The following is a 26,319-nucleotide window of genomic DNA, read 5'->3' on the forward strand; positions in this document are numbered from 1 at the left end:
TGTCGGCCTTATTTAAGATATTTGTTGGATTAAAACGTACAAATGAACTTGACCTCGTACAATAACCTCCCCAGTTGGTTTTTCGACTTCCAATTCCAACGACCAACACCAGTATTCTCATGACCAATATTCACCCATATTGTCATGACCTTGCATCGGACGAGTCACCCGATTTACTTTGAAAGTGTAACCCGGAAACCCAAGATGTGTCGCTTCCGTCAACTTAACGTTAGCTTATTTGGAGACCGGCCAAGCGCGACAGCGAGCAAGTTGCTTTTTCGCTTTTTCGAAGTCAAATGCTCGAGTCTTGAATGATGGAAAAGCGAGCAACGTAGGAGTTTGGTCGATTTTACTGACGCTCTTCAGGTATGTAAACGCGATGTATTTGTATGGGGAAGTATTTGGAAGCCATCCAACAGGCTGGTAATCTCCACAAAGTGTTAGCCGACGAGAGCTAACTCACGACGACGGCGCTCGGTGTGAATTTCTCTAATTATACTGTAAAATTTCAACCATAAGTAAGAAATGTTCATGGTCAAATTCTGATGTACTCGGCAGGGTTTGTGACTTCATAAAGAAGTTCAATTCGAGTTCCAATCGACAACGGTCCAGAAAGGTTCGATTTGGACCAATAGAATCGCGGAGCGTTTGACAGGCAACCAATGAGAGTTGTTCTCTTCTTTCTTGTCGGCCGGCTTAGTGTTTGTGTTGTGTATGTATATTGAATTACATTTGTAATAACATGACAAATATTTCCTGGCCTTGTCAGTTTTGGCACTCAATAAAGAAAGGAGTTGTTGGTGTTGGCGTTCGACGTGCATTCGCCAAGTTCGCCCGCCCTCCTGCCCGCCCTCCTCCAATAGACTTTTACGCCAGTCTATTTGATTGACATAGTTGACAGCCAATCGGAGTGATGCAGCCCATGTTTCCCGTTTGTCGAATATCGGCGGCATATGGATCCCTGTATTCATTCAAGCACCATTTCGGTGGCTCGCTTAAAAAACAAATCCAAATGAATCCCAGTTATTTTCCACTGTCGTTCAATGAGGCTCGTTCTCCTCCAGTAGAATTGTGCAGGCGTTTGATTGACGTAGCTGACAGCTAATAGCAGCGAGGCGTCCGTCGTGACGACGACGCCCCGTGTCAGTTTCCGGCCGCAGTGTGCTTTCGGGCGCTGATGCTGATGCCGATGCCGATGCCGATGCTGATGCTGATGAGGGAGAGCCCGCCGATCTCGGTCGCATCATGTTTTTTGCCGTGCTTGTTCGCCTGCTGTCACAGCGCTGTTGCGTGGACCTGTGCCTGGCCGGCTTGCTGTTGTTCCTGAGCGGGCTGCAGCAAGCAGAGGCAGCAGCCGCCGCCGCCGCCGCAGCAGCAGCAGGGGCCGCCGGAGCCCCCACAGTGGAGATGGCCAACCTGAACTGGAAGCCGTTCATCTACGGTGGGATGGCCTCGATCGTCGCAGAATTTAGTAGGTGATTGTCTTTTCAATGGAATGCAAGACGTTTTGGATGGCACACCTGTCTCATGCAAAAGCGGTGCCATCAATTCTTCGTTTTGAGAAGGAAAAAAAAGGCCAATTCGAAAATCAGATGTGTTTTCATTTCATAATAGCGAGTTGATTGTTTTTGTGCATAATCATGTCACGAACTCAACGGTTTATTTGGCTTCTGGTGCGGTTCCTTGATCTGTCAGGTAACGGCTTCATTTCGACCTCATTGCCCGTGATGCACTTGTATTTGTAGGCACGTTCCCCATCGATCTGACAAAGACGCGGCTCCAGGTGCAGGGTCAGTCCCAGTACACGGAGGTGCGCTACAGAGGCATGTTCCACGCCCTGTTCAGGATCGGGAAGGAGGAGGGCGTCCGGGCGCTTTACTCCGGGTAAAGGACTTCTCCGTTGAGTCCACGCCGAAAGCGAATCACGGGGCATGTTCTGACGACAGCCGAGAACTTTTTGAAATGGCCCAATATGTTAGTTAATATTGCGACCAAAAATCTCTTGCATTGCAGCATCTCACCTGCCCTGTTGAGGCAAGCGTCTTACGGGACCATCAAGATCGGAACCTACAACTCGCTCAAGAGGCTTTTTGTCAGTCACCCGGAGGGTCAGCGGCGCTAGACGTGATACTTTTTGGTTGTCTTTTTCTATTTTTGCAAAGTGTCCATGTTTGTCTGGTGACAGACGAGACCATGGTCATCAACGTCTTCTGCGGAGTGGTCTCCGGCGTCCTGTCGTCCTCGCTGGCCAATCCCACGGACGTGCTCAAGGTGACCGACCGTTTGTTGACCGACGGACCAAATCTTCGAAGAATGGATTCGAAACAATTGCCGTTGTTTGATCGTAGATCCGAATGCAGGCGCAGGGCAGTTTGCTGCAAGGCAGCATGATGTCCAACTTCATCAACATCTACCAGACGGAAGGCACCAGAGGCCTCTGGCGAGTGAGTGGGAAAGCCGTTGAAACAATTTGCCCGCTTCCATTTACACGTCGGCGGCGCTCCTCAGGGCGTCATTCCCACGGCGCAGAGGGCCGCCATCGTCGTCGGCGTTGAACTCCCCGTCTACGACATCACAAAGAAGCACCTCCTCCGCTCCGGCGTCATGGGCGACACCATTTTGACACACTTCATGTAAGTCGTCGCATCGCAGTGCAGCAGTGGGAAGTGAATCATCGTCATAATGAGAACTCATTCCATTTCGATTGCGCTCGTTGTGGTTGGGAACGGGAGTGGATTCAGCGTTTGTTCTTTCTTTCTTTCTCTCTTTCTTTCTTTCTCTCTCTCTCTCGCTCTCTCTCTCTTTCTTTCTTTCTTTCGTTTTGCCGCAGCTCCAGTTTCACGTGCGGCCTGGCAGGGGCGCTGGCCTCCAACCCCGTGGACGTGGTGCGCACACGCATGATGAACCAGCGCGTGCTGTCGGGGGCGCCCATGTACAAAGGCACGCTGGATGGCGTGATGCAGACCTGGAGGAACGAGGGCTTCTTTGCGCTCTACAAAGGATTCTGGCCCAACTGGCTGCGGCTGGGCCCTTGGAACATCATCGTATCCTTTGCGCGCACAGGAGAAAACCAAATGGCTTTTGTCACTTGTGCTTGTTTTCCTTCACCTACAGCTCAGTTCTTCATCACCTTTGAGCAGCTGAAGAAGCTCCCGTTGTAAGCGAGGAAGGCCAGTCGGAACGCCACCGATCTGTCGGTCGGTCGGTCGGTCGGTCAGACTGTGTCGGTCGGCCGAGCGGCCTGTTGGGGAGACGCAGAAGAAGAAGAAGAAGTACTGGGCGGCTTTGCGCTCTCCTCTCCTCTACCAGCGTCGGCCGACCTCCCCGCACACTCATCCGTCACCTCGTGTATTTGTTTTTCTTCTTTAGTTTGCTCTTTCTTCACGGTTGATTGATTCTGTTTTCGCCACAGTCGTGAGCACTGAGACCAGGCAGCTACGTTTTAGCAGGAGAGTGAGTTAGAACCTGGTTACTGCCGCACACCAGGTGAGTTTGAACCTCCATTTTTCTTCCAAGGTGTTTTGTTCATCCGTTGGTCAAGTGACGCGCATCTGCGAGCCTTGAAATGTCCTTCTGGTACAAGAACTCCATCGCAAGGTGCCATACTTGTATGTTGTTGGCCGGAGATTCTAGAGGCGGAAAAAAAAAGCCTGACGTCGATCTGAGCCAAAGCCTTTTCTGTGCCACGCACACACACACACCCATAGACTGATGCGGTTCACAGCTGGAAAGGAAGGCCAAAAGTGCCCAAAGTTGTTCTGCCTGCCTGCCTGCCTGCCTGCATCTACACTATGTCTGTGACTCGTGCAGTGCAGACGTTGGGATGCATTTGTAGTACCAAAGCATCAGAAATTCCTCCCTCACTTTTCATTGAATGATTTCACTTTGTCTTACCCAAACTTTGTACGTGTGTGTGTGTGTGTGTATTGTCAGAGTGCGGCTACTTATTTAATGTGTTTTGTTTGATGCTTATTTATTTTGGCCACTTGGCTGACACTTGTATTTATTCCTCTTGTCGGATCACGTGCCAATCAAGGCTGCTTCTTTGTTTTTCTTTCGACACAATTCCAACACAGCGAACACTCCCGTTTTGCAATCTGGCGCGTCACGTCGCCATCGCCAGTCATTCATTCCCTCCCTTCGACTTGCCTTTTGTTGCATTGAATAAGAGTACTGAAATATACTTGATAGGTCATCAAATGGATTTTATAAAGGCCACACTTAATTTATGAATATTGCAACAGAGAGCGAGCGCTTCTTCGTTGGTGGTGGTTTTACTTTAGTGCTTGTCGAATCGGAGGGATTTTATTTTTTGCTGGAAGTTTTGAATGCGGGCGGGTTTGTTGTTTCTCATCTGTTGTGAGTCATTTAATGGCTTCAATTTATGTATTGTACACTCCAAATAATAATAAAAAAAATCAGTCCTAAACATTTCTTCTCCCCCCGCCTCATATGCATTTGTTTTGCAGTTTTAAATTAAAGATACCAGTGCGACAAAAAACAACCGCAGTGTACTGATCTTGTGACCGTCACCGTGTATATCCGTAGGCCTCGCGTATACCGCCATCAAGTGGCCATAAAAGTATCTGCAGTCTTAATCATCGCCATTAAAATGCTTCAAATTGTATTGAATTCGTTTGAAAAAACTTCCAATCCATTTTTCCATTGCCATCAAAATGCTTCAAATTGTATGGATTTTCTGGAGCAAATGCATTTTTCATTGGTAATGTCAAATTGGAAACGTTCCATTAGTTTGAAACCAATCCGCTGATTTTCTCCGCCTACTCCAATTAAGTGAAGCGTCAACAGGTGTCGACTTGATCCTCCTCCCCACTCTAGACAGCAGTTGACTTCTTAACTTAGGGCAAGAAAGCTGACATTTCTGCGGAGCTCCAACAGCAAATATGTTTGCTTGCCCTTTCTGTTTATCTCCTTGACTTTTACTTGACTAGTAGGAGCACCCTACACGTTTTTATCTGGTTTTAGAAGAGAGTCAGTCTTGTCCTTTCAGGTGCTTTGATTTGAAACCACGCTCGTCGCTATGAAGGAGGAAATTGCCGCCACCGTGTTCTTCATGGGCCGCCTGGTCAAACGCTACGGATGCCTGGACGAGGACGGCCGCGAGCGCTTTGCCGCTGCGCTCACGTCGGCCTTGTTTGAGAGCTACAAGAACCACTGGCACCCGGACGTGCCCGCCAAGGGCCAGGCCTACAGGTACGCTTGGAAATGTCAGTTCAAAGTCATTTGTATCAACCCTTTTTGTTTTGCAGGTGCCTGCGGATGAACTGGTTACAACTACAGGATCCAGTGCTTCAGAAGGTGTGCGAGAGAAGCGGCGTGCGCTACGAGGACCTGGGCCTGCCTCGGGAGCTCACCGTGTGGGTCGACCCCGGCGAGGTCTCGTGCAGGTAGGCGGCCGGCCGGCGTTTTAGAGCCACCGAGCCTGAACTTTGTAACGACTGATGGCTTGATGATTGATTGACTAAGCTCTGAACCTGAGCCATCTGTGGCAGGTACGGCGAACACAGCGCCCCCTTCGCCATCTCAGTTGTGGACGGCAGTCGACACGCCCGTGGCCAATTTTCCCGGAGAGTCCACGACGCGGTGGAGCGCGCCAGCCTGGAAGTGCCCTCGGAGAGTTCTTCGGATGAGGGCGGCGGCGGGGAGGAGGAGGAGGAGGAGGAGGAAGAAGAGCAGCGCTGTGGCGGCGGCAGCCCCTCTGCTCTCTTTGCTGAACCCAAAAGCATCCCGACTGTTAACAACCCCAATAGCGTCTACCGGGTAAGTCAGCACAGGTAAAGACTACTTCCATGCGATCATAAAACAATTTCCTGGAAATACTGATAAGAGAGTATTTGTACCTTGGGACTTTCCAGTCTGGAAGAAATCCTGGAATATGAATTTGGGTGTCTTTGTCTACTTCTCCCTCTCTCAGTTCAGCGAGTTTGCTCCCGGCGCCCCCCGGACGTGGCTCACCTACCCGAGGAGGAAGCCGTTCGGCGGGGACGCCTTCCCGCCTCTCGTCCCACTTCCTCCTCTCTCACCGCAGCAGCTGGCGGGCTCCAAAGGTTTCTATTCCGACCGGACCTTGTTCACCTTCACCGGGCCCCGCGTGGATAAGTACCACTGGGTCAGCAAGTCCCGCTCCTAAAACTTTCCGTATCCCTGGAGAAGAAAAGAATTTCCCCAAAAAAGTCTAAGGACTGTTTGTGTATCTTTAAAGCAGAATTTTCTATTTGTGCAAATCAGGTTTTTTCTTTTTTTTTTTTTGGTGTTATTTTTTTTTAACCGTCTTGACACACAAGTGCTTTTTAACTAATTCTAACTGTAAATGTATTTTTAATCTCCAGTAACTGAATAAAGTAACACAATTGTGAACTGTAGGTGAAAAAAAGGCGCCCATTTCAAAAATGTTAACCTTTCTTTTCTTCCATTTTTATGTGCAAACAATGTAATGTCATGTTTGCACTGTATGAATAGCAAAGAACTTAGCCTTGATTCGTTTTTCTGAAAAGAACCTAAAGTAAAGACCTTGTTTCTAGATGGTGGAAGATGACTGGCTTTCAGGAGTCCTTCCATCAAGTTTAAAATCATGCCATATTTTCAACAACTTTGTACTATTGCAAGAGTTGATCCTCGAATTCCTTCAGCTTCAGTCCATGTCGTATTTTCTGCATTGTATTTCTGGTCCATTTCCTGTATCTGTTGTAGATTTTGTCTTCTGAATCCAATAAATACTTTGAAGAAGTAAACAACGGTGCTTTGGCAATAGTGCCACCAGTTGCGATTTGACGCTGTTACTGGGATGCAAGAGGCGAAGCTACCAAGGAAGCTTCGGGAACTCGTTGATCGTTTGAATTGCTCCAAATCCATCTGCTCTGTTTTGTGGACGTTGTTGTCACTCGTGGAACAAGTTTGGCATACTACCACCAGACAGAACCGCTACAAGTACCTCGATCTGCTAGTATGGAATGCAAACGGCTTTCTCCACACACACACACTCACGACAGGACAGGACATGGCAAATTGGCAGTCCGACAGGAAGGCCATTCTGTTGTCGCCGCCGCCTTGACGTCACAGGTCCCACGGCTGCCGTCAGGCCAATGGTGCGGCGCCCTTATTCGCGCGCGCCATTCTTCTGGCCAATCGGGAGCATCGTTATTGGAACGCGCAGTGGAGCTTGGTCACATCCGGTTGTATATAAAGAGCCACGAGTTAGCGGCGAATTTGGAGTGTCCATTTTGAGCTGAGATCCGGCGTCTCCCTCGTTTCCCCCCTTTCTTAAAGTAAGACAATTGCGTATTTGTGTCTGTCGAAGGGCTTAGTCGTAACAGTCGGAGCCCGTATGCCGCTATTCGCGCTGTGGTCTACCCTCTGATTTCAGCTGAATTGTGCATTTTTCGGAGCGGTAAGACAATGCTATCGGCTAGCTAGGCTAATAGTGGCGCTATACATTCAAGCTCGTGTTGCGTATGGCCAATGAATGGTTAGCACGGCTGTCTGCTGCCTAGAATTTCCACTTGAATTGCACATCTCGATCGTCGTCGTCGTCGTTGTTGTGACTTCACTTGATTCCCGTGCGACGTATGGCATGTGTAGTCTTACTTACGGGGGGTCGAATGCTAGCCGGGGCCTTGCTACTTTCCCCGAGCGCGGCTCGTTACCGTCCATCCGACGAGCCGTCTTATTGTTGCCAAACGTTGCTAGGTGGATGGAAAACACGCTCGTCCGACTTTCTTTGACAATAACTCCATTGCAATTCCAAATCGAATGCAGATCCAGCAGCAAAAGGAAATGATTGTGCATGTTTCTGTCTGTGTGGAAAGCAAGCAAGCGTGCGTGCGTGCGTGCGTTTGTTTGAATGGGAAGCGCCCCCCACTGTTATTCATTCAAGTCAGTTAGAGCTCAACTTTGAAGGCACGCTTTATAATCTTTGAAGTCCTTGCAACGCGAGAAAGTTCAAATATGCATGTAACGAGGCATGCTTCATCTTCGAATTAGTCGCTCATTATAAAATAGTTCAACCTTGATTTCAAACCTTGGGGGTTCCATTATTCGGAAGGAATGTTCGTTGAAATATTTGCAAATGTTGAAGTTTAGCCTACATTTCCCCTAGTTCTTCTTGTATGGCACAAATTTAAAAAACTGCACTATTGTCCTTCCATCTCCTTTGGTTGCTGACCCGTCGCCACAAACATGCTTCTTTTGAGTACAACTGCGCTTGACTCAAAACAATGAAATGATCGTTTCTAACTCATCTTGGCACAACAACCTTAAGAGTAAATGCCTTGAACGGGGCCCCATTCTACTAAAAAAATCTGGTTCTGCACCGCCCCAAATCTCATATCAGGTTAGCAATCCACCCTCACGATGGCCGACTCTGACATTCTGCTCATGGAGACTTCAGAGCAGAACGGCAACGAGGGCGACGAGGACCAGAACGACGGCGCCGCCGAAGCCGAGTTGATGGCTGACGATGACAGCCAGGCAGACGGCGGCAAAATTGACGCCAGCAAAGGCGAAGAGGATGCTGGGTGAATGTCCATTTGTCTTACTTCATTTTTTTGCCCCAAGACACAAAATGGGAAAGCTGGCTTCTTCTTTCTTTTTTTTTTTCTGTCTTCAGCATTTTCTTGTCATGTATTTTTCCATGTGCAAATCCTGAATAAGATTAGCAAGCGTTCCTCCTCTCTTCTCCAGCAAAATGTTTGTGGGCGGCCTGAGCTGGGAGACCAACAAGAAAGACCTCAAGGACTATTTCAGCAAGTTCGGCGAGGTGTCGGACTGCACCATCAAAATCGACACGGCCAGCGGGCGCTCCCGCGGCTTTGGCTTTGTGCTCTTCAAGGACCCGGCCAGCGTAGACAAGGTGGGGAGCGCTAGCAGAAATGTAACGCACCCAACTCGCCGCTGACGGACGGACCGACCGTCCGGGTGTGCTATGCAGGTGCTGGAGCAGAGCCAGCACAAACTGGACGGCCGCCAGATCGACCCCAAGCGGGCCCTGGCCATGAAGAAGGAGGCCGTCAAGAAGATCTTTGTGGGCGGCTTGAATCCAGAAGCCACTGAGGAGAGCATAAGGGCGCACTTTGGGGCCTTTGGAGAGGTGAGGCGATTGGACTCTTGGTTTTTTTTGTTTTCTATGCAATTCAAGAAGGGATTGGCCAGGAAATTGTCGCTTTCCATTTAACAGATTTTTTGGTTGTCACTCAGAAAAACAAAGATGAAATGGTCTCGCAACAACTGACGTTTGAAAATTCAGACCCGAGCTTGCGTGTTGTCATCTTTCAGATCGAAACCATTGAGCTCCCGCTGGACCCCAAGTCGAAGAAGAGGAGGGGCTTCATCTTTATCACGTACAAAGATGAAGCCAGCGTCAAGAAGTGCTTGGAAAAGAAGTTCCACAACATAGAGGGCGGCAGGGTCAGTGGCTTCGTCGGCCAAGACTGTCACTCACGTGGGGGTTTGAACGTTCCGCTTGCCTCGACAGTGTGAGTTGAAGATCGCCCAACCCAAGGAAGTGTACCAGCAGCAACAGCAGCAGCAATACGGCGGAGGACGTGGCGGCGGCGGCGGTGGCTACGGTGGCCGAGGGGGCCGAGGAGGACGCGGAGGTGGGTTGCTCATATTAAGCAGACAGCCAAGCAAGCAAAAGTGTTAGCACAAAGTGCTTAATGGTGGCTGACTCTGCAGGCCAGAGCCAGGGCTGGAACCAGGGCGGCTATGGAAGCTACTATCAGCAGGGATACGGCGGTCAAGGCTACGGCGGCCAAGGCTACGGCAGCTACGGCGGCTACGGGGGCTACGACTACCCCTCCGGCGGCTACTACGGATATCCCGGATACGACTACAGTACGTACGGCCCAATCGCTCCCAATCCTATTTGACGCGTCCACAAACATTTTGCGTGCGTGCGTGCGGTCGCCGACAGGCCAGGGCAGCGCCAGTTACGGCAAGGCTCCTCGACGGGGCCACCAGAGCACCTACAAGCCATACTGATGCGCGCAACGCGGCAGGTACGTCATCCGCTGTCCTCTGGAAGGCGGCTAACCCACTTACGGCCTTGTTCTTTTGCTCCTCAGAATCCAGCAAGAAACAAACCAACGCGGCGACTCCTTTTATGACAGAAGACCATTTGTACAGAAAACATCAGAAATGAATCTTTTCCATGTTTTTTTTTTTGTTTTTTTTAATTGTATGCTTTCATTTTTTAGGTTTTACTTTTCCCTTCAGTGTTTTTTTTTGTTTTTTTTTCTTCCAGTTTTTTTTGTCCCTCCCCCCAACATTTCCATTGAAAGGAAGTGTAATTTGACTGTACTTTTTGGTACCTGTTTTGATTCTAATGTATTGCTAAGGGTATTTTACATGTCAGCTAGCTTTACAGGTTGGGCGTCTTGGCACTGTAAAGGAGCTTTTTTGACAAATAAAAAAGAAAAACAAATTGTAACCTGGTGTCCTTTTTCACTTCTTTTTGAAAAGAAATGATCATTGTAAAAGCCTTGATGTGGAGCAGTTGCTGGTGGTGTCGGGGTTACACTTGGATGACCTACTCATTTTAACCCTGCACTAAGTGGGTCATAAACGACCCATATTAGAATCACTGTATTTTTAATGCTGTCATTTTGGTAGAGAGTCATGCACTTCTATGGTATTAGGTATTATATCCAGGACCACACAACAATGATTTGGTGTTTGAAATATCTTTATTTTAGTGATGGGTCCATGAGGCGTCGCGTGTCGTCCCGACACATTGGCAAACTGTATTGACACTGTCGCTGACTGCGGACACCTGCTGGACCTTAAAAATACTACAGGCATCGGAGTCGACAGACTCAACTGACACTGATTTGATGACCTAGTGTAATATACTACATTCATTCATTTAAGTCATAAAGTTAAAATTTTCAATTCTATATTATATTGTATAATAATATATATATTAAAATTTAAAATAGATTTTATTTCTTTGTTACAGTGAATCACTTCCTAAAGTGATTCGTTCTTTTCTCAGTTCATATGACTTCAACCAGTAGGTGTCAGTAACGCCCATTGAAGCTGGTGCCACCTCGCCGTAAAACAAAACGAAATGACGTCACTTCCCGTTAACGAACGAGTCGTGAATTGCATTTCCCGTTCACCAAGGAACGAATCTGTGAGTGAACGAGTGAGTGAGTGATTCGCATTGTCCGTGTGATTCCCTCGTTAAGCGCAGGTGCGTGAAAAGTTTTAGCTTCTTTCACGTTCAAAAGGAGCTAAAAGTTTTCACGCACCTGCGCTTAACGAGGGAAACACACGGACACTCCATTAGGTACACCGCCATTTTCAAGTGTACCCAATAACAGGCCACTTTATTAGGGAAATATCATGGTCAAAGGTCACAGGTGTCAAGCTCCAGTCCTTGGGGCCGCATTCCAACATGTTTTCCAAGATAATAAAGTGGCCTGTTGTTAGGTACACTTGAAAATGGCGGTGTACCTAATGGAGTGTCCGTGTGATTCCCTCCTTAAGCGCAGGTGCGTGAAAACTTTTAGCTCCTGCGGAACGTGAAAGAATATATTGAATGTGTTGTTAACATTAACAGGTCATTATGAATCAATAAAAGCCTGCGACTTTGTAGTCGTTGAACGATTCGTTTGAACGAACCGTTTGAGTGAACCTGATTCTAAAGATTCGCTCACCTAAAAGAACTGGAATGCACATCACTCGTCCGAAGCAACCCTTTCCACAGTAGTCACCATGACAGCCGACCACCTGGTGGCGTCAGTGTGCCGAGCGCCGTTGGACGATGAGGAGAAGAAGATTTGAATCGACGGATGTGACGTCAGGTCTTTAGGTCAATTGAAGACCGGTGTGCTCGCTCAAGGGGAGTTATCATATGCAGGTGCCACCGAGCGCGTGGCGGCGCGGCGGACGGGTTCTCAGGTAAGCGAGCATGCTAGCAAATGTTTGGCGTCTCCTGCCGTTTTTCACGACGGACGCCGTCCTTGTTTGTTGCACGATTGGCACGCTTTGTTGCCTTTTCTCACAAGCCTTTGTTATTTATTTCTTTATTTTGTTTGTCGCAGGATTGTCGTACTCTCGTGACTCACGCAACGGTGGGCCTGGAGGTAAATTGTAGGCCGGAGGCCATTTAGCCCGTGAGCAAATGTTTGCAGTTTCTTACGATGCCATTTTTTATTTCTTGCAGGATTCTCGCTGTCTAGGGAATGCACGCCACAATCGACTTTGCGTCGCGTCGTTGCGCGTTTTGGTCGTTTTGCCGCTACGCTATTTCAAATGTCTTTCGCGGGTTTTTGTTTTTTTAATAATGCTGGCCAGCCTTTTTTCATTCGTTTGTTAAAAGTTCGTAAATGACGCCGGCGATAAGCTCGTGTTTGTCTGACTATAGGAAATGTTAGTTTGACTCTAGTTAACTGAACACTTTTTTATTATTTTATATCATGCGTGTGCCATTTCCGTGTTATGCAAACTGATAAATGTAACGAATTTAAGTCATGTCCAAATCAGAGCAAATCCATTCAAAGATGGCGCCGGCCCGCCCGCTCTCGTTCCGTCACGCAACAAACATTTGCGCGGGTTATTTTCTCCCGTTTTGGACGCCGCCAACCTGGATCATCCATCTGTCCAATGTGAGGTGAGTTGTAGATGATGAAATTAAAATATGAATTATAATCTTTAATAATTCTTGTAATTTACCACAATGTAATGATTATATATTTTTTCAAATATAAAACTCTACTTAGAATGTATAAAATTAAAACATTAACTATAATTTTGATCAATTATCATAACTTACTGCAATATAATATTTTTTTCTCAAATGTAAAACTCCTAGTATGTATAATTGTTGGTAAAAAAATCATGCCATTGGCACTCTACTCAATGTCTATTTTTGTTGCAATAATTTGCTTGTTTTTTGTAGCACTAAAAAAGGCCGCCCAGCCAGCATCCTTCTATAAAAAGCAAGCAGGAGGCTCTTGAAGGAGCCCTTTCAGTGATGTTGAGGACACTAAGGAGGAAGAGTAGTCCTAAATCAGGTGAAAACCTGTCTTTGTCAAGTTTCAGCTTCCCAACACACAATGGTTGTCGAGTTTTAGCGTCCCAGCACACAATTAATGTCTGTCTGTGTTTTTGTAGGCTGCAAAAGGAGCCGAATGGGATAAGTAATTCCACATAAAAAGGCGCAATGGCCTATCCAAAGGCGCAATGGCCTATCCAAAGGCGCAATGGCCTATCCAGAGGAGCAATGGCCTATCCAGAGGAGCAATGGCCTATCCAAAGGAGCAATGGCCTATCTAAAGGAGCAATGGCCTATCCAAAGGAGCTATGGCCTATCCAAAGGAGCAATGGCCTATCCAAAGGAGCAATGGCCTATCCAAAGGAGCAATGCCCTATCCTAAGGAGCAATGGCCTATCCTAAGGAGCAATGGCCTATCCAAAGGAGCAATGGCCTATCCAAAGGAGCCATGGCCTATCCAAAGGAGCCATGGCCTATCCAAAGGAGCCATGGCCTATCCAAAGGAGCCATGGCCTATCCAAAGGAGCCATGGCCTATCCAAAGGAGCCATGGCCTATCCAAAGGAGCCATGGCCTATCCAAAGGAGCAACGGCCTATCCAAAAGAGCAATGCCCTATCCAAAAGAGCAATGCTATATCAAGTCAAGAATCAAGCAGCACGCTGCAAAAGTCGACGTTTGCGGATCATGTGCCCAGGAGGGGGCAGTGTGGTTGCCTTTGGTTATGGGTGCACGACGGAAAGGTTGCAGGTGTGGCCAGTGTTTGGGGCTCTCATGGTTGGTCTGGCTTCAGAGGTGTGCTGTGGTTGTGGCTTGTCTGGATCCAGCGTTGTCTTGTGCTTTGTTGCCATTGACGGCTCACTTGGGGGAGGACGTGGTTACGTGGACGGAGACAAAACGAAACTTTGATGTGGATCCGAATGTTCAATTTTGCCATATGATGTGTACCATTTTGTCTTTTTCTAACCTGCCACTGTTGTACTTGCTGCATTCTTTGTTCTCCCCCATCGGTGTAGGGCGGCGTTGGAGCGAGCCGATCCCGAATGTCCAATTTTGCAATTTGACTTGTACCATTTTGTCTTTTTCTAACCTGCCACTGTTGCACTTCATCTAACCCTAACCTACCACCGCTGTGGTACTTGCGTTCTTTGTTCTCCCCTAGGTGTAAGGCAGCATTGGAGCGAGACGGTAACATTTTGTGTCTTTTTCTAAACTACCGCTGTCGTGCTTGATCTAAGCTGTGTGTCCTTTGTTCTCTAGGTGTAGGGGGCGGTGTTTGGGCGAGCCGGTCCACGAGGAAGACGTAGTGATGCGAGCAGCGCCCAACTCATTGCATGTTCTGCCATTTGCAGGCCGGACGCGAAAGGGGGGGGCGCACGGCCCGATCCGACCGGGCGATGCTCAACAATCGTAGCTAGCCGCTGTGATCAAGTAAGCAAGTGACTGACAACTTGGGGTGCTCTTTGAGTTTTTAACATTTGTTTCTGTTTCTGCAGATGGCGACCGGGATGGGACACGATCTGATCAGAGGTGAACGGACCGCTGTGGCATCGCTCTGAAGTCGCCGAGTTGTGAGGGAGACCCGCTTCCCTGGAGGCGTCGACCTGCGCAGCTTCAACGTGTGAAATGGATTTTTTCTTTTTCTTTTTTATATTACACCAGCGGTGTCCCAATGTCTGCTTGAGGGCTGCATACTGAAACAAATTCAGAATTCTTTGACGCAAATTCATTAAATCAATCACGAAATGTTGCCATTGATATTTAGTGCTACAAAGCAGTGTCGTGTTCAGTCGTGTGGTGTGTTGATCAAGTTGCCCCGAGGCTGCCATTTGGACACCAATGGTGACGTGTGTAGGGCTGCACGTGTATTGGAAAACTGCCATATGGTGGTCTAGGTTATTGACATGCACTTGAAGACAGCAAAGAATTTTCTTTTTTTTCATGTCTCAAATGAAACATGCTTTCTTGCCTAACTATTTGTAATGAGTTAAGACGATAAGTCATTGATGTAAGTTAAAGTTAACTCATCTAACTGCTCTCATTGCGATCAAATAGTTAACCTCCATCCAAGAATTTTGCACAACTTGCCTCAATGCAGTGGTCTGGCCCAATACTGCCATATCATTGATTTTCCAAAATGTTGTGCAGCCCTCACTGAGTGCCAAACGCGCAGCGACGGCAAGCGACCGCGCAGCGACTGCAAGCGCAAGCGACTGCGCAGCGACTGCAAGCGCAAGCGACCGCGCAGCGACGGCAAGCGACCGCGCAGCGACGGCAAGCGCAAGCGACCGCGCAGCGACGGCAAGCGCAAGCGACCGCGCAGCGACGGCAAGCGCAAGCGACCGCGCAAGCGACGGCAAGCGCAAGCGACGGCAAGCGCAAGCGACCGCGCAAGCGACCGCAAGCGCAAGCGACTGCGCAAGCGACGGCAAGCGCAAGCGACGGCGCAGCGAGACTTTTTTGTGCTTGTCTTGCTAGGTGGAAGAGACGATGTATGAAACGAAGAGCCGGTGGACGGAGGCCATCAGACCCGCGATTGGTGAGCGGGGTCCAAAGGAAGGAATCACCCAAAGAAAGCAGTCGCCAAGTGTTGAAGAGGAGCCTGATGCACGACTGGCCAAGGCTGGCCAGAGGTGGTGGTGACATGGCAATCCAATATGCAACACTTGTTAGTTTTAATATGATTTGTTTGCCGTTCAGGGTTGCCAGGGCGGCGGATGGGACGAGCGCCAGCCTGCACTGAGGGACTGGGCTGCACCCACAAGACCAGGGAGGGGGCAGGTAATGAGTACGTTGACAGAAGTGAACCGCATGCAACTGAGTGCCGTTTCTCTTTTTGCACTTGTGTGAGGCGAAAGAAGAGTCCAACACCGGCCGGAGCAGACCCGGACCTTAGCCCGTGACGAGCGGCCCACACAAGACTGATGGGGGCAGATGCAGCCAGCGTTGCGGGTGAGTATGACTTTGTTTTTTCTTTTGTGCTTTCCCTACCCCTGTCTGTTTGAATAGGGTAACTAGTAGCACGCACGGGCGTTTGGGTTGCTGTGACCCTCTAGATACGAATCGGCAAAGTAGACACCCCCTGCCTGCCTCCCTTCCTCCCCCCTCCTCCCCCCCCCCTCTCTCGCTCTCTCACTCTCTTTCTCCAACGCGCCCGGCAGTACCTGGCCTGGTGCGCTCAGGATGGAACGTGGCTATACCTTGCCCTTTGTGGAATACCAGGGTATAATGTCTGCCAGACTGGGTCCCAGTGTCGTCGACGGTGTCGAGGACAAGGAGCTTCTCCGTGACGCTCTCCGTGACGTCACGTTTCCTCTTTTTTTCCTCTCAGGGCCAAGCCAGCTCTACTCAGGGGGAACTGGCCGGTTGCGCTTAAGTGCGCACCAAAGCCTCTTCTCATCTCCTCTCGCCCCCTCCCTCTCTCTCTCCCTCTCTCTCTCTCTCTCTCCCTCCCCCTCCCTCTCTCCCTCCCTCCCTCCCTCCCTTTTTGTAAGGGGTTAAACCCGGTAACCCGGATCGCTCCAATCCGACATGCGCCAGCCCGTGCGTGCCGCGAGTTACCTGATTCAAACTTAAGGTTGGGGGGGGGGGGGGGGGGGGGTGCTAGTGGAATTTTTCCCCTTGCCAAAACCAACACAATATGTCTGCCTTTCAGGATTGCTGGGGCACTGGATCGGACGAGTGCCTGCACAGAGAGGGACTGGACAGGACCGCGAGGAGGGTAATAATAAAAAACTTTATTTCATACAAGAAATGCAGCTCAAAGCACTTTACGACAAAGAAAGAAATTATAAGCATTGAATTCTTCATATAGGAACAGACAAAAAGAAAACAAAAACATTCATGTGTGCATACGCTATCAATAAAGGGAGCTTAAAATAGGAGCAAGCTTTAATAGACAGGTAATGAGTACGTCCACAGAAGTGAACCGCATGCAACAGAGAGCCGATTTTCTTTTTGCAGTGGCACGAGGCGGAGGATGAGTCCAAACGTCGAATAGCGGCCGGGGGGGAGCCAACCTTCGCCCGTGATGAGCGACCGACACGACACGACACGAGACGGACGGGTGCGGATGCGGCGAGGGCAAAGCGCCCAGCCAGTATTTAAGGAGAGTATGACTGCATTTTTTCTTCCCTCCCTCCCTCCACTTTTTCACTGGGTGTGCACACTGGCTATCTGCATGATGCCTCTTTCTTTCTCTCTCAGCGCTGCGTCATTTTGCAATATTGTTGTTTTACTGTTGTTTTTTTCAATCATGAAATGAACTGTACTGTAATTGTGTGTGTGTACCACTGAACTGCAATTAAACTGTGAACTGAATTCAAGTGGTCCATTTTAAACATTGGCATTGGCAGTCTATCGTGCATACAAACTGGAATCATTTGAGACATTCTCAATGACAAGACAATTGTAAAGTTAGGCTGAAACAAAATTGACTTGTTAAATATGCAGTGTCAGGCTTTTTTTTTTTTTTTTTTTTAAACTACACAAAGAAAAGCTGGATTTATTCTAAATTGTTGACAAAAGCCACGTAGCCAGACACCCGTAGATGCAAACGACAAGTGTACAAACGGTCTCTGTTGCAATCAGTAAGTCATCTTTGGCAACCCTGCTTTAAAATGGCCACCGAACTCAGAATCTTGCAGAATGTTGGTACATTTTCTGTAAGAGTAAAAGCTGTTATTTGAATCTAGTCAGAGCCATTTTTTGGTTTGTTTTGAATCGTCATGCATCATGTGGGCATTCTTGTGAATAAAATCAACAGTGGTGTGTTTGCTTCCTGTTGGTGGTCTTGTAAATAAAGTCAACTTTGGTGTAGGCTGCAAGAGGAGCCGAATGGGACAATTCCATATGAAAAGGCACAATGGCCTATCCAAAGGAGCCATGGCCTATCCAAAGGTGCCATGGCCTATCCAAAGGTGCCATGGCCATATGCAAAGGAGCAAAGGAGCAATGGCCATATGCAAAGGAGCAATGGCCATATGCAAAGGAGCAATGGCCATATGCAAAGGAGCAATGGCCATATGCAAAGGAGCAATGGCCATATGCAAAGGAGCAATGGCCATATCAAGTCAAGAATCAAGCATCGCGCTGCAAAAGTCGACGTGTGCGGATCATGTGCCCAGGAGGGGGCAGTGTGGTTGCCTTTGGTTATGGGTGCACGACGGAAAGGTTGCAGGTGTGGACAGTGTTTAGGGCTCTGATGGTTGGTCTTGCTTTCGAGGTGCGCTGTGGTTGTGGCTGGTCTGGATCCAGCGTTGATCCAGGAGCTGATCAGCCTCCTGTTGGTCTTTTCACCATGGACAGAGACACCGGGAATCTTTACCTCACACAACCGCTGGACAGGGAAAAGCAGCCCAGGTACTTGGTGAGTGAGGTCCTCTTTTGGAGAAATTCATGCTTAAAATGTCTACTGCTGTACACACTCCTACCATTGTCCATGTGTGTGCAGTTCAAAGCCTTCGCCGTGGCAGAAGGTTCTGGAAACGCTGAGAAGCCCATGGAAATTATTGTCAATGTCATTGATCAAAATGACAACAACCCTGTTTTTGAAAAGGATACCTTCTTGGGAGAAGTGGCTGAGGCATCACCAACAGGTACTACCTGCTAACAAATGGATTTATTTATTCAACACACCATAATAAAAGAAAGATGGCACGAGAAGATATGTTTGAAGACAGGATTTAAAAATAAGTAAATAAATGATACTGGGCAAGTTCGGCTGCTGACTGTCGATAAAAGATGATCGCCTCTCCATCATTGATTTGAAATGCAAACTACCTGTTGGTTGTCATCGCATCGATTTGTCATTTTTCACTTGCCAGGTTTTGAGGTCATAAAGGTGAACGCCACGGATGCGGATCAGGAAAACAATGACAATTCCGCACTCTTTTGTACTAGTCATGTGCATTCCAGCTAAGAACTGCAGCTTTAGAATTGGTTCGCTCAAAAGATTTGTTCAAAAGAATCGTTCACCGAATCGTTCGCTACACTTTATTTATTTTTTTACCTAGTACCTAATAACAGGCCACTTTATTATTTATTGAAAATGGTGGCGTACCTAATGGAGTGTCCATGTGATTCCCTCGTTAAGCGCACCTGCGTGAAAAGTTTTTGGTCACTTTACAAACAAACTTTTCACACAGGTGCGCTTAACGAGGGAACCACACGGACACTCCATTAGGTACACCGCCATTTTCAAGTGTACCTAAACACAGGCCACTTTATGAGGGAAATATCATGGTCAAAGGTCACAGGTGTCAAGCTCTAGTCCTCGGGGCCGCGTTCCAACATGTTTCCCAAGATTCCCTCGTTAGGTGCAGGTGCGTGAAAAGTCGTGTCATCGTGTTTGTCGTATCATTGTGTGTGTGTGTGTGTGTGTGTATCACTACTGCAGTGTAGTGTTGGCTCGTGAGTGAACGATGGGTTCAAAAGAACGAATGTTTTCAGTGAACGAGAGTGAACGAAAAGATCTAAAGATCTTTGTAGCCATGAGGGAAAAGCTTGTTTGGACCCGTTTGAAAATCATTGATTTGATATGACTCAAGAATTGTCTCTGTGCAACGGTGTGGTGTTTTTTAGCAACTGACTTGAAAATGAGTCCACGGGAGCACTGCAACGGCGGCAGGCAGAATTTTTGCAAGAACAATTCGTTTTAGGATGAACTCTCGATACAAATATTTTCATTTGATTGAAGGCAATGGCGTTAACCACTCGACCAGAGCTCTTGCTAGGGTTAGGGTTTGTGTTAGGCTTGCTCTCGCTTTTGCTGTGCTTAGGGTTAGGCTTGCTTATGCAACCAAATCACCTCAGTTGTTTATCACGTCCTCTGATATTTTTGAACTTACCGTAATTTTCGGACTGTAAGTCGCACCGGAGTATAAGTGAGCAGCAGGGGGGGGGCCCCATTTCAACCCCTTCCACTGAGTGCCAAGCAGGGAAGAAATGGGTACCATTGTTATAGTCACTGGTATGACTCGGCAGGGGTTTGAACCCACCACCTCCCAGTCTCAGGGCGGACACTCTCCTCTTAGGCCACTGAGCTGGTAAACACTTGTGTCGTAGTATAACACTTATAGTCGTTTTTAAATAACGTGTATACCTATATACCCCTAAATATTGTTATCCAATATATCTACTGCAATTTCACATTAGATTGCTGGTTTGAAATTTGCTTTTGATTATTATTTTTAATAAACATTTATGTTAAAACGTGTCTGGCGTCTTATTCCTTGTTTTTATATTCGCCAATTAAAACATAAAAATCAGACATTTTATATGACAATATGTGTAGGTACACTACACGAGGTTAAAAAAAAAAAGAGCATATGCAAAGGAGCAAAGGAGCAATGGCCATATGCAAAGGAGCAAAGGAGCAATGGCCATATGCAAAGGAGCAAAGGAGCAATGGCCATATGCAAAGGAGCAAAGGAGCAATGGCCATATGCAAAGGAGCAAAGGAGCAATGGCCATATGCAAAGGAGCAATGGCCATATGCAAAGGAGCAAAGGAGCAATGGCCATATGCAAAGGAGCAATGGCCATATCAAGTCAAGAATCAAGCATCGCGCTGCAAAAGTCGACGTGTGCGGATCATGTGCCCAGGAGGGGGCAGTGTGGTTGCCTTTGGTTATGGGTGCACGACGCAAAGGTTGCAGGTGTGGACAGTGTTTAGGGCTCTGATGGTTGGTCTTGCTTTCGAGGTGCGCTGTGGTTGTGGCTGGTCTGGATCCAGCGTTGTCTTGTGCTTGGTTGCCATTGACGGCCCACTTGGGGGAGGACTTTTCAAACTGAACTTTGACGTGGAGCTGAATGTCCAATTTTGCCATACGACTTGTACCATTGTGTATCTTTTTCAAATTCCACTGCAGACCTCAATCGGAAATCAAATTAAGGGGGTTTTTATTTCAAAGTTTGTGCCCCTAGTTGTCTATGTACAATAAGAGTCGAACACGAACTTATCGATGCTGCACTTGCAGCTTTTTTTAAAGCGTAATTAAAAGGTCGAATTTCCTCCAATATATAGTTTTAAAAAATGTTACTGAATGGGTGAAACGTATGAGAGTTTAAAAAATAAATAAAATTAAAAAAAGGCTTGTGGAACTTTTGTTAGCACTGTAGTGCCAGCAAGGGGGGGCTGGGCAGGGTGGTGGGCGACTGTTCCATAAAAAAGAAATGATCAGACATGTATACATTATGGCACAAGTCCTGCACAACTTGATGTATGCTTCAAGAATGTACATTAACATTATGATTTGTTTATTGAATTGAATTACATCAAAATTATATCTGTCTGTGGAAATATGAAATATGGTGATGTCTAAAATCAGTCCATCCCTTCACTTTGCTATTGTCTTCTTTCCCCTCTGAAGGTTTTTATAGGTTTTTTTGTTTTTTTTTGAAGGCAGGTTTCAGTCTTGGCTGTCGGAGAGGTGGGCGTGGTCAAGCCAATTTCAGTTGCGCTGTGATTGGTCAGACTGAATTTGGGCAGAGGTAGGAGGCGGGCAAAGTGGCACTTAGGTTTTTGAAGGCAGTTTTCAGTCTTGAGGTGAGCGACAGGTGCAACCGCCCGCGTGTGAAGTGGCCTGTCACGTGGTACGCTAGTGTGCAAAGCACCATTGGACGAGCAGGCGAGGAAGATTTGAATTGACGGATGTGACGTCATGTCTTCGGGTGTTGTCAAATACCGGGGCAATCACCCGCGCAGCGGGCGGTTTCTCAGGTAAGCTAACATGCTAGGAAATGTTTGTCGTTCATTGGCGTTTCTCACGACGGACGCCTTGTTTGTTTGTTGCAGGATTCAAGGCGAGTTATCAAATGCAGGCGCCACCGACCGTGTGGCGGTTTCTCGGGTAAGCTATCAAATGTTTGTCGTTCATTGCCGTTTCTCACGACGGACGCCTTGTTTGTTTGTTGCAGGATTCAAGGCGAGTTATCAAATGCAGGCGCCACCGACCGTGTGGCGGTTTCTCGGGTAAGCTATCAAATGTTTGTCGTTCATTGCCGTTTCTCACGACGGACGCCTTGTTTGTTTGTTGCAGGATTCAAGGCGAGTTATCAAATGCAGGCGCCACCGACCGTGTGGCGGTTTCTCGGGTAAGCTATCAAATGTTTGTCGTTCATTGCCGTTTCTCACGACGGACGCCTTGTTTGTTTGATGCGAACAAATATCTTGAAAATCTTTTCACACTCGTCCCGGCCACCGCGACTGTCGTTTTGCCGCTACAGTATTTCAAATCTCTTTGGCGTTGTGTTTCGTCAAATTAACAATGTTGCATTACATATAGTGTGCTATTTCCGTGTTATGCAAACTGATGAATGTGACGAATTTGTTACGTCATGTTCAAATCTATTCCAAGATGGCGCCCGCCCGCCCGCCTTCCGTTATGCAACAAACATTTGCGAGCGTGATTTTCACCCGTTTAGTCGACTGCTCGATTCATGCCGACATTTTTGAGTGAGTTGATGGATGATAAAATTAATTATTATAATTCGGATACTTTTGTAATTATTATAACTCATTACAATATACTGATAATTGTATACATATTTTAAATATAAAACTGGAGTTGGTATGTGTAATTGTTGCAAAAATATCATGCCATTGCCACTCTACTCAATGTCTATAATTGTAACTCCCAGATGCAGAGCATATAGTATGGTATGATATTGTATTGTATTGTATTGTATGCATTGTGTGTATGGTAGCGTATGGCAGGGTATTGTATGTGTTCTGTCAATCCATCCATCCACCCATCCATCCATCCGTCCGTCCGCCTGTCCATCCGTCCATCCACCCACCCGTCCATCCAACCAACCCATCCACCCACCCACCCATCCATCCAACCCATCCACCCACCCACCCATCCATCCAACCCATCCACCCATCCATCCAACCCATCCACCCATCCATCCATCCAACCCATCCAACCCATCCATCCACCCAACCCATCCACCCAACCCATCCAGCCACCCACCCAACCCATCCACCCAGCCACCCATCCATCCAGCCACCCACCCAACCCATCCACCCATCCATCCGTCCATCCAAACCATCCACCCAACCCATCCACCCACCCATCCATCCATCCACCCAGCCACCCATCCATCCAGCCACCCAGCCATCCACCGCTTATCCGGACGTCGGATTGCGGCGGCAGCAGCTTTAGGAGGGACTCCCAGACTTTCCTCTCTCCAGCCACTTCATCCAGCTCAACCCAGGAAATCCCAAGATTTGTATGTATTGTTTGTTTTGTTGTGTTTTTTGTTTTGTTGTTTTTTGTTTTGTTTTTTGTTTTTTGTTTTGTTTTTTGTTTTTTGTTTTTTTTGTTTTGTTTTTTGTTTTGTATGTATTGTATTATATGTATTGTATGTATTTAGTTTTTTTGGGTTTTTTTTGGGTTTGGTTTTTCTTGTTTTGTATCTATTGTATTGTATGTATTGTATTGTATGTATTTTTTTTTTGTTTTTTTTTTTTGTTTTTTTTGTTGTTTTTTTTGTATTGTATGTATTGTATGTATTGTTTTGTATTGTTTTTTTTTTGTATTGTATGTATTGTATGTATGTATTGTTTTGTATTGTTTGTTTTGTTTTGTTTGTTGTTTTTTGTTTTGTTTTTTGTTTTGTATGTATTGTATGTATTGTATTGTATGTATTGTATTGTATTGTATTGTATGTATCGTATTGTATGTATCGTATGTATTGTATTGTATGTATTGTATTGTATGTATTGTATTGTATTGTATGTATTATTTTTTTTATTTTTTTTTTTGTTTTTTGTTTTTTGTTTTGTATGTACTGTATGTATTGTATTGTGTGTATTGTATTGTATGTATTGTTTTTTTTTTTTGTTTTTTTTTTTTGTATTGTATGGTATTGTATGTATTGTATTGTATGTATTGTATGTATTGTATTGTATGTATTGTATGTATTGTATTGTATGTATTGTGTTTTTGGTTTTTTTTGGTTGTGTTTTTGTTTTTTTTGTATTGTATTGTATGTATTGTATTGTTTGTATTTGTTTTGTATTGTTTGTATTGTATTGTTTGTATTGTATTGTTTGTATGTATTGTATTGTATTGTATGTATTGTATGTATGTATTGTATGTATGTATTGTATTGTATGTATTGTATTGTATGTATTGTATTGTATGTATTGTACTATATGTATTGTATGTATGTATTGTTTTTTTTTGTTTTTTTTTGTTTTTTGTTTTTTTTGTTTTATATGTATTGTATTGTATGTATTTTTTTTTGTTTGTTTCTTGTTTTTTTTGTATTGTATTGTTTGTTTTGTTTGTTGTTTTTTGTTTTGTTTTGTTTTTCGTTTTGTATGTATTGTATCGTATTGTATTGTATGTATTGTATTGTATGTATTGTATTGTATTGTATTGTATGCATTGTATTGTATGCATTGTATTGTATGCATTGTATTGTATTGTAGGTATATTTTTTTTTTTTGTTTGTTTTTTGTTTTGTATGTACTGTATGTATTGTATTGTGTGTATTGTATTGTATGTATTTTTTTTTCTTTTTTTTTTGTTTTTGTTTTTTGTATTGTATGTATTGTATTGTATTGTATTGTATTGTATTGTATGTATTGTATTGTATGTATTGTATGTATTGTATTGTATTGTATGTATTGTATTGTATGTATTGTATTGTATGTGTTGTATTGTATGTGTTGTATTGTATGTGTTGTATTGTATGTATTGTATTGTATGTATTGTATTGTATGTATTGTATTGTATGTATTGTATTGTATTGTATGTATTGTATTGTATGTATTGTTTTGTATGTATTGTTTGTATGTATTGTTTGTATGTATTGTTTGTATGTATTGTTTGTATTGTATGTATTGTTTGTATTGTATTGTTTGTATGTATTGTTGGTATTGTATTGTTTATTTTTTTTTTTTTTTGTATGTATTGTATGTATTGTGTGTATTGTATTGTATGTATTGTTTTGTATTGTTTTTTTGTTTTTTGTTTTGTTGTTTTGTATTGTATGTGTTGTATGTATGTATTGTATGTATGTATTGTATTGTATGTATTGTATTGTTTGTATTGTATTGTTTGTATTTGTTTTGTATTGTTTGTATTGTATTGTTTGTATTGTATTGTTTGTATGTATTGTATGTATTGTTTGTATGTATTGTTTGTATTGTATTGTATGTATCGTATGTATTGTATTGTATGTATCGTATGTATTGTATTGTATTGTATGTATTGTATTGTATGTATTGTATTGTATGTATTGTATTGTATGTATTGTATTGTATGTATTGTATGGTATTGGATGTATGTATTGTATGGTATTGTATTGTATTGTATGGTATTGTATTGTATGGTATTGTATTGTATGTATTGTATTGTATGTATTGTATTGTATGTATTGTATTGTATTGTATGTATTGTATTGTTTGTATTGTATTGTTTGTATGTATTGTTTGTATGTATTGTATGTATTGTATTGTTTGTATTGTATTGTTTGTATGTATTGTTTGTATGTATTGTTTGTATGTATTGTTTGTATGTATTGTTTGTATTGATTGTATTGTATTGATTGTATTGTATTGTATGTATCGTTTGTATTGTATGTATTGTATTGTTTGTTTTGTTTTGTTTTGTGTTTTGTATGTATTGTATGTATTATATTGTATGTATTTAGTTTTTTTTTGTTTTTTGTTTTGTATGTATTGTATTGTATGTATTGTATGTATTGTTTTGTTTTTTTTGTTTTTTTTTTCTTTTGTTTTTTCTTTTTTGTTTTGTATGTATTGTATTGTATGTATTGTTTGTTTTGTGTTGTTTGTTTTTCTTTTTTTTATGTTTTGTTTTGTTTTTTGTTTTGTTTTTTTGTATTGTATGTATTGTATTGTATGTATTGTATTGTATGTATTTTATGTATTGTATTGTTTTGTTTTGTTTTTTGTTTTGTTTTGTATGTATTGTATGTATTGTTTGTTTTTTGTTTTGTTTTTTTTGTTTTTTGTTTTGTTTTTCTTTTGTTTTTTCTTTTTGTTTTTGTTTTGTATGTATTGTATTGTATGTATTGTATTGTATGTGTTGTATGTATTGTATTGTATGTATTGTATTGTTTGTTTTGTATTGTTTGTTTTTCTTTTTTTTTTTTTTTTGTTTTGCGTCATTTTGCAATATTGTTGTTTTACTGTTGTTTTTTTAATCATGAAATGAAGTGTTTGTACTGTAATTGTGTGTGTGTGTACCACTGAACTGCAATTAAACTGTGAACTGAATTCAAGTGGTCCATTTTAAACATTGGCATTGGCAGTCTATCGTGCA

The 26,319-nt window shown here is 44.7% G+C and overlaps 4 protein-coding genes and 2 long non-coding RNA genes across 15 annotated transcripts in view; 5 read left to right on the forward strand and 1 right to left on the reverse strand.

Annotated features, from left to right (window-relative positions):
- Positions 1-197: 197 nt before the first annotated feature.
- slc25a14 (solute carrier family 25 member 14) lies at positions 198-4,431 on the forward strand. 2 transcript variants are annotated; one of them, XM_088399488.1, is made up of 9 exons: positions 198-366; positions 1,282-1,471; positions 1,746-1,884; positions 2,014-2,108; positions 2,186-2,271; positions 2,349-2,444; positions 2,509-2,633; positions 2,831-3,044; positions 3,120-4,431. In XM_088399488.1, exons 2-9 carry the CDS (start codon positions 1,408-1,410, stop codon positions 3,159-3,161), a joined length of 861 nt encoding a protein of 286 aa, XP_088255614.1. In that variant the 5' UTR covers positions 198-366; positions 1,282-1,407; the 3' UTR covers positions 3,162-4,431. The 2 variants fall into 2 exon arrangements, with proteins under 2 accessions (XP_088255614.1, XP_088255613.1); XM_088399487.1 differs by lacking the exon at positions 198-366 and having other exon boundaries at positions 408-1,471.
- LOC148386817 (uncharacterized) lies at positions 3,162-7,813 on the reverse strand. Its single transcript, XR_015863245.1, has 3 exons — positions 6,532-7,813; positions 5,862-6,165; positions 3,162-5,731 (listed from the first exon to the last, which is right to left on the reverse strand). It is a non-coding gene; the product is annotated as an uncharacterized LOC148386817 (long non-coding RNA).
- On the forward strand, positions 3,339-6,755 carry btg4 (BTG anti-proliferation factor 4). Of its 3 annotated transcripts, XM_088399491.1 has the most exons (5): positions 3,339-3,486; positions 5,012-5,214; positions 5,271-5,408; positions 5,514-5,795; positions 5,936-6,755. In XM_088399491.1, the coding sequence occupies exons 2-5, from the start codon at positions 5,042-5,044 to the stop codon at positions 6,198-6,200; spliced, it is 858 nt and encodes a 285-aa protein (XP_088255617.1). In that variant the 5' UTR covers positions 3,339-3,486; positions 5,012-5,041; the 3' UTR covers positions 6,201-6,755. The 3 variants fall into 3 exon arrangements, with proteins under 3 accessions (XP_088255617.1, XP_088255616.1, XP_088255618.1); XM_088399490.1 differs by lacking the exon at positions 3,339-3,486 and having other exon boundaries at positions 4,576-5,214; XM_088399492.1 differs by lacking the exon at positions 3,339-3,486 and having other exon boundaries at positions 4,576-5,214; positions 5,514-5,781.
- LOC148386819 (heterogeneous nuclear ribonucleoprotein D-like) lies at positions 7,131-10,447 on the forward strand. Its single transcript, XM_088399489.1, has 9 exons — positions 7,131-7,286; positions 8,351-8,534; positions 8,701-8,869; positions 8,948-9,106; positions 9,292-9,423; positions 9,491-9,614; positions 9,694-9,852; positions 9,932-10,016; positions 10,083-10,447. Exons 2-8 carry the CDS (start codon positions 8,371-8,373, stop codon positions 9,997-9,999), a joined length of 975 nt encoding a protein of 324 aa, XP_088255615.1. The 5' UTR covers positions 7,131-7,286; positions 8,351-8,370; the 3' UTR covers positions 10,000-10,016; positions 10,083-10,447.
- Positions 10,448-11,692: 1,245 nt separating this feature from the next.
- On the forward strand, positions 11,693-19,064 carry LOC148386820 (uncharacterized). 4 transcript variants are annotated; one of them, XR_015863236.1, is made up of 11 exons: positions 11,694-11,922; positions 12,066-12,107; positions 12,188-13,037; positions 13,138-14,447; positions 14,513-15,649; positions 15,717-15,797; positions 15,868-15,968; positions 16,672-16,737; positions 16,980-18,384; positions 18,469-18,613; positions 18,842-19,064. It is a non-coding gene; the product is annotated as an uncharacterized LOC148386820 (long non-coding RNA). The 4 variants fall into 4 exon arrangements; XR_015863235.1 differs by having other exon boundaries at positions 11,698-11,922; positions 12,188-12,634; positions 12,923-13,037; positions 14,513-15,797; positions 18,842-19,062; XR_015863237.1 differs by having other exon boundaries at positions 11,693-11,922; positions 14,513-15,797; positions 15,875-15,968.
- A 1,941-nt stretch (positions 19,065-21,005) lies between these two features.
- The window catches only part of LOC148386821 (uncharacterized), a 6,444-nt gene continuing 1,130 nt past the window's right edge, over positions 21,006-26,319 (forward strand). The window contains exons 1-4 of one of the 4 annotated variants that reach the window (XM_088399442.1): positions 21,421-21,737; positions 21,813-21,867; positions 21,935-21,989; positions 22,057-22,111. In XM_088399442.1, coding sequence (XP_088255568.1) covers positions 21,679-21,737; positions 21,813-21,867; positions 21,935-21,989; positions 22,057-22,111 — 224 coding nt within the window. In that variant the 5' untranslated portion in view covers positions 21,421-21,678. Of the gene's footprint in view, positions 21,738-21,812; positions 21,868-21,934; positions 21,990-22,056; positions 22,112-26,319 lie in introns of all 4 variants that reach the window. The other 3 variants (XM_088399446.1, XM_088399445.1, XM_088399443.1) reach the window with 3 other exon arrangements.

This window comes from Syngnathus floridae, chromosome 15, assembly GCF_059516105.1.
Source record: "Syngnathus floridae isolate MCC-2025c chromosome 15, RoL_Sflo_1.0, whole genome shotgun sequence".
NCBI classification, from domain to species: domain Eukaryota; kingdom Metazoa; phylum Chordata; class Actinopteri; order Syngnathiformes; family Syngnathidae; genus Syngnathus; species Syngnathus floridae.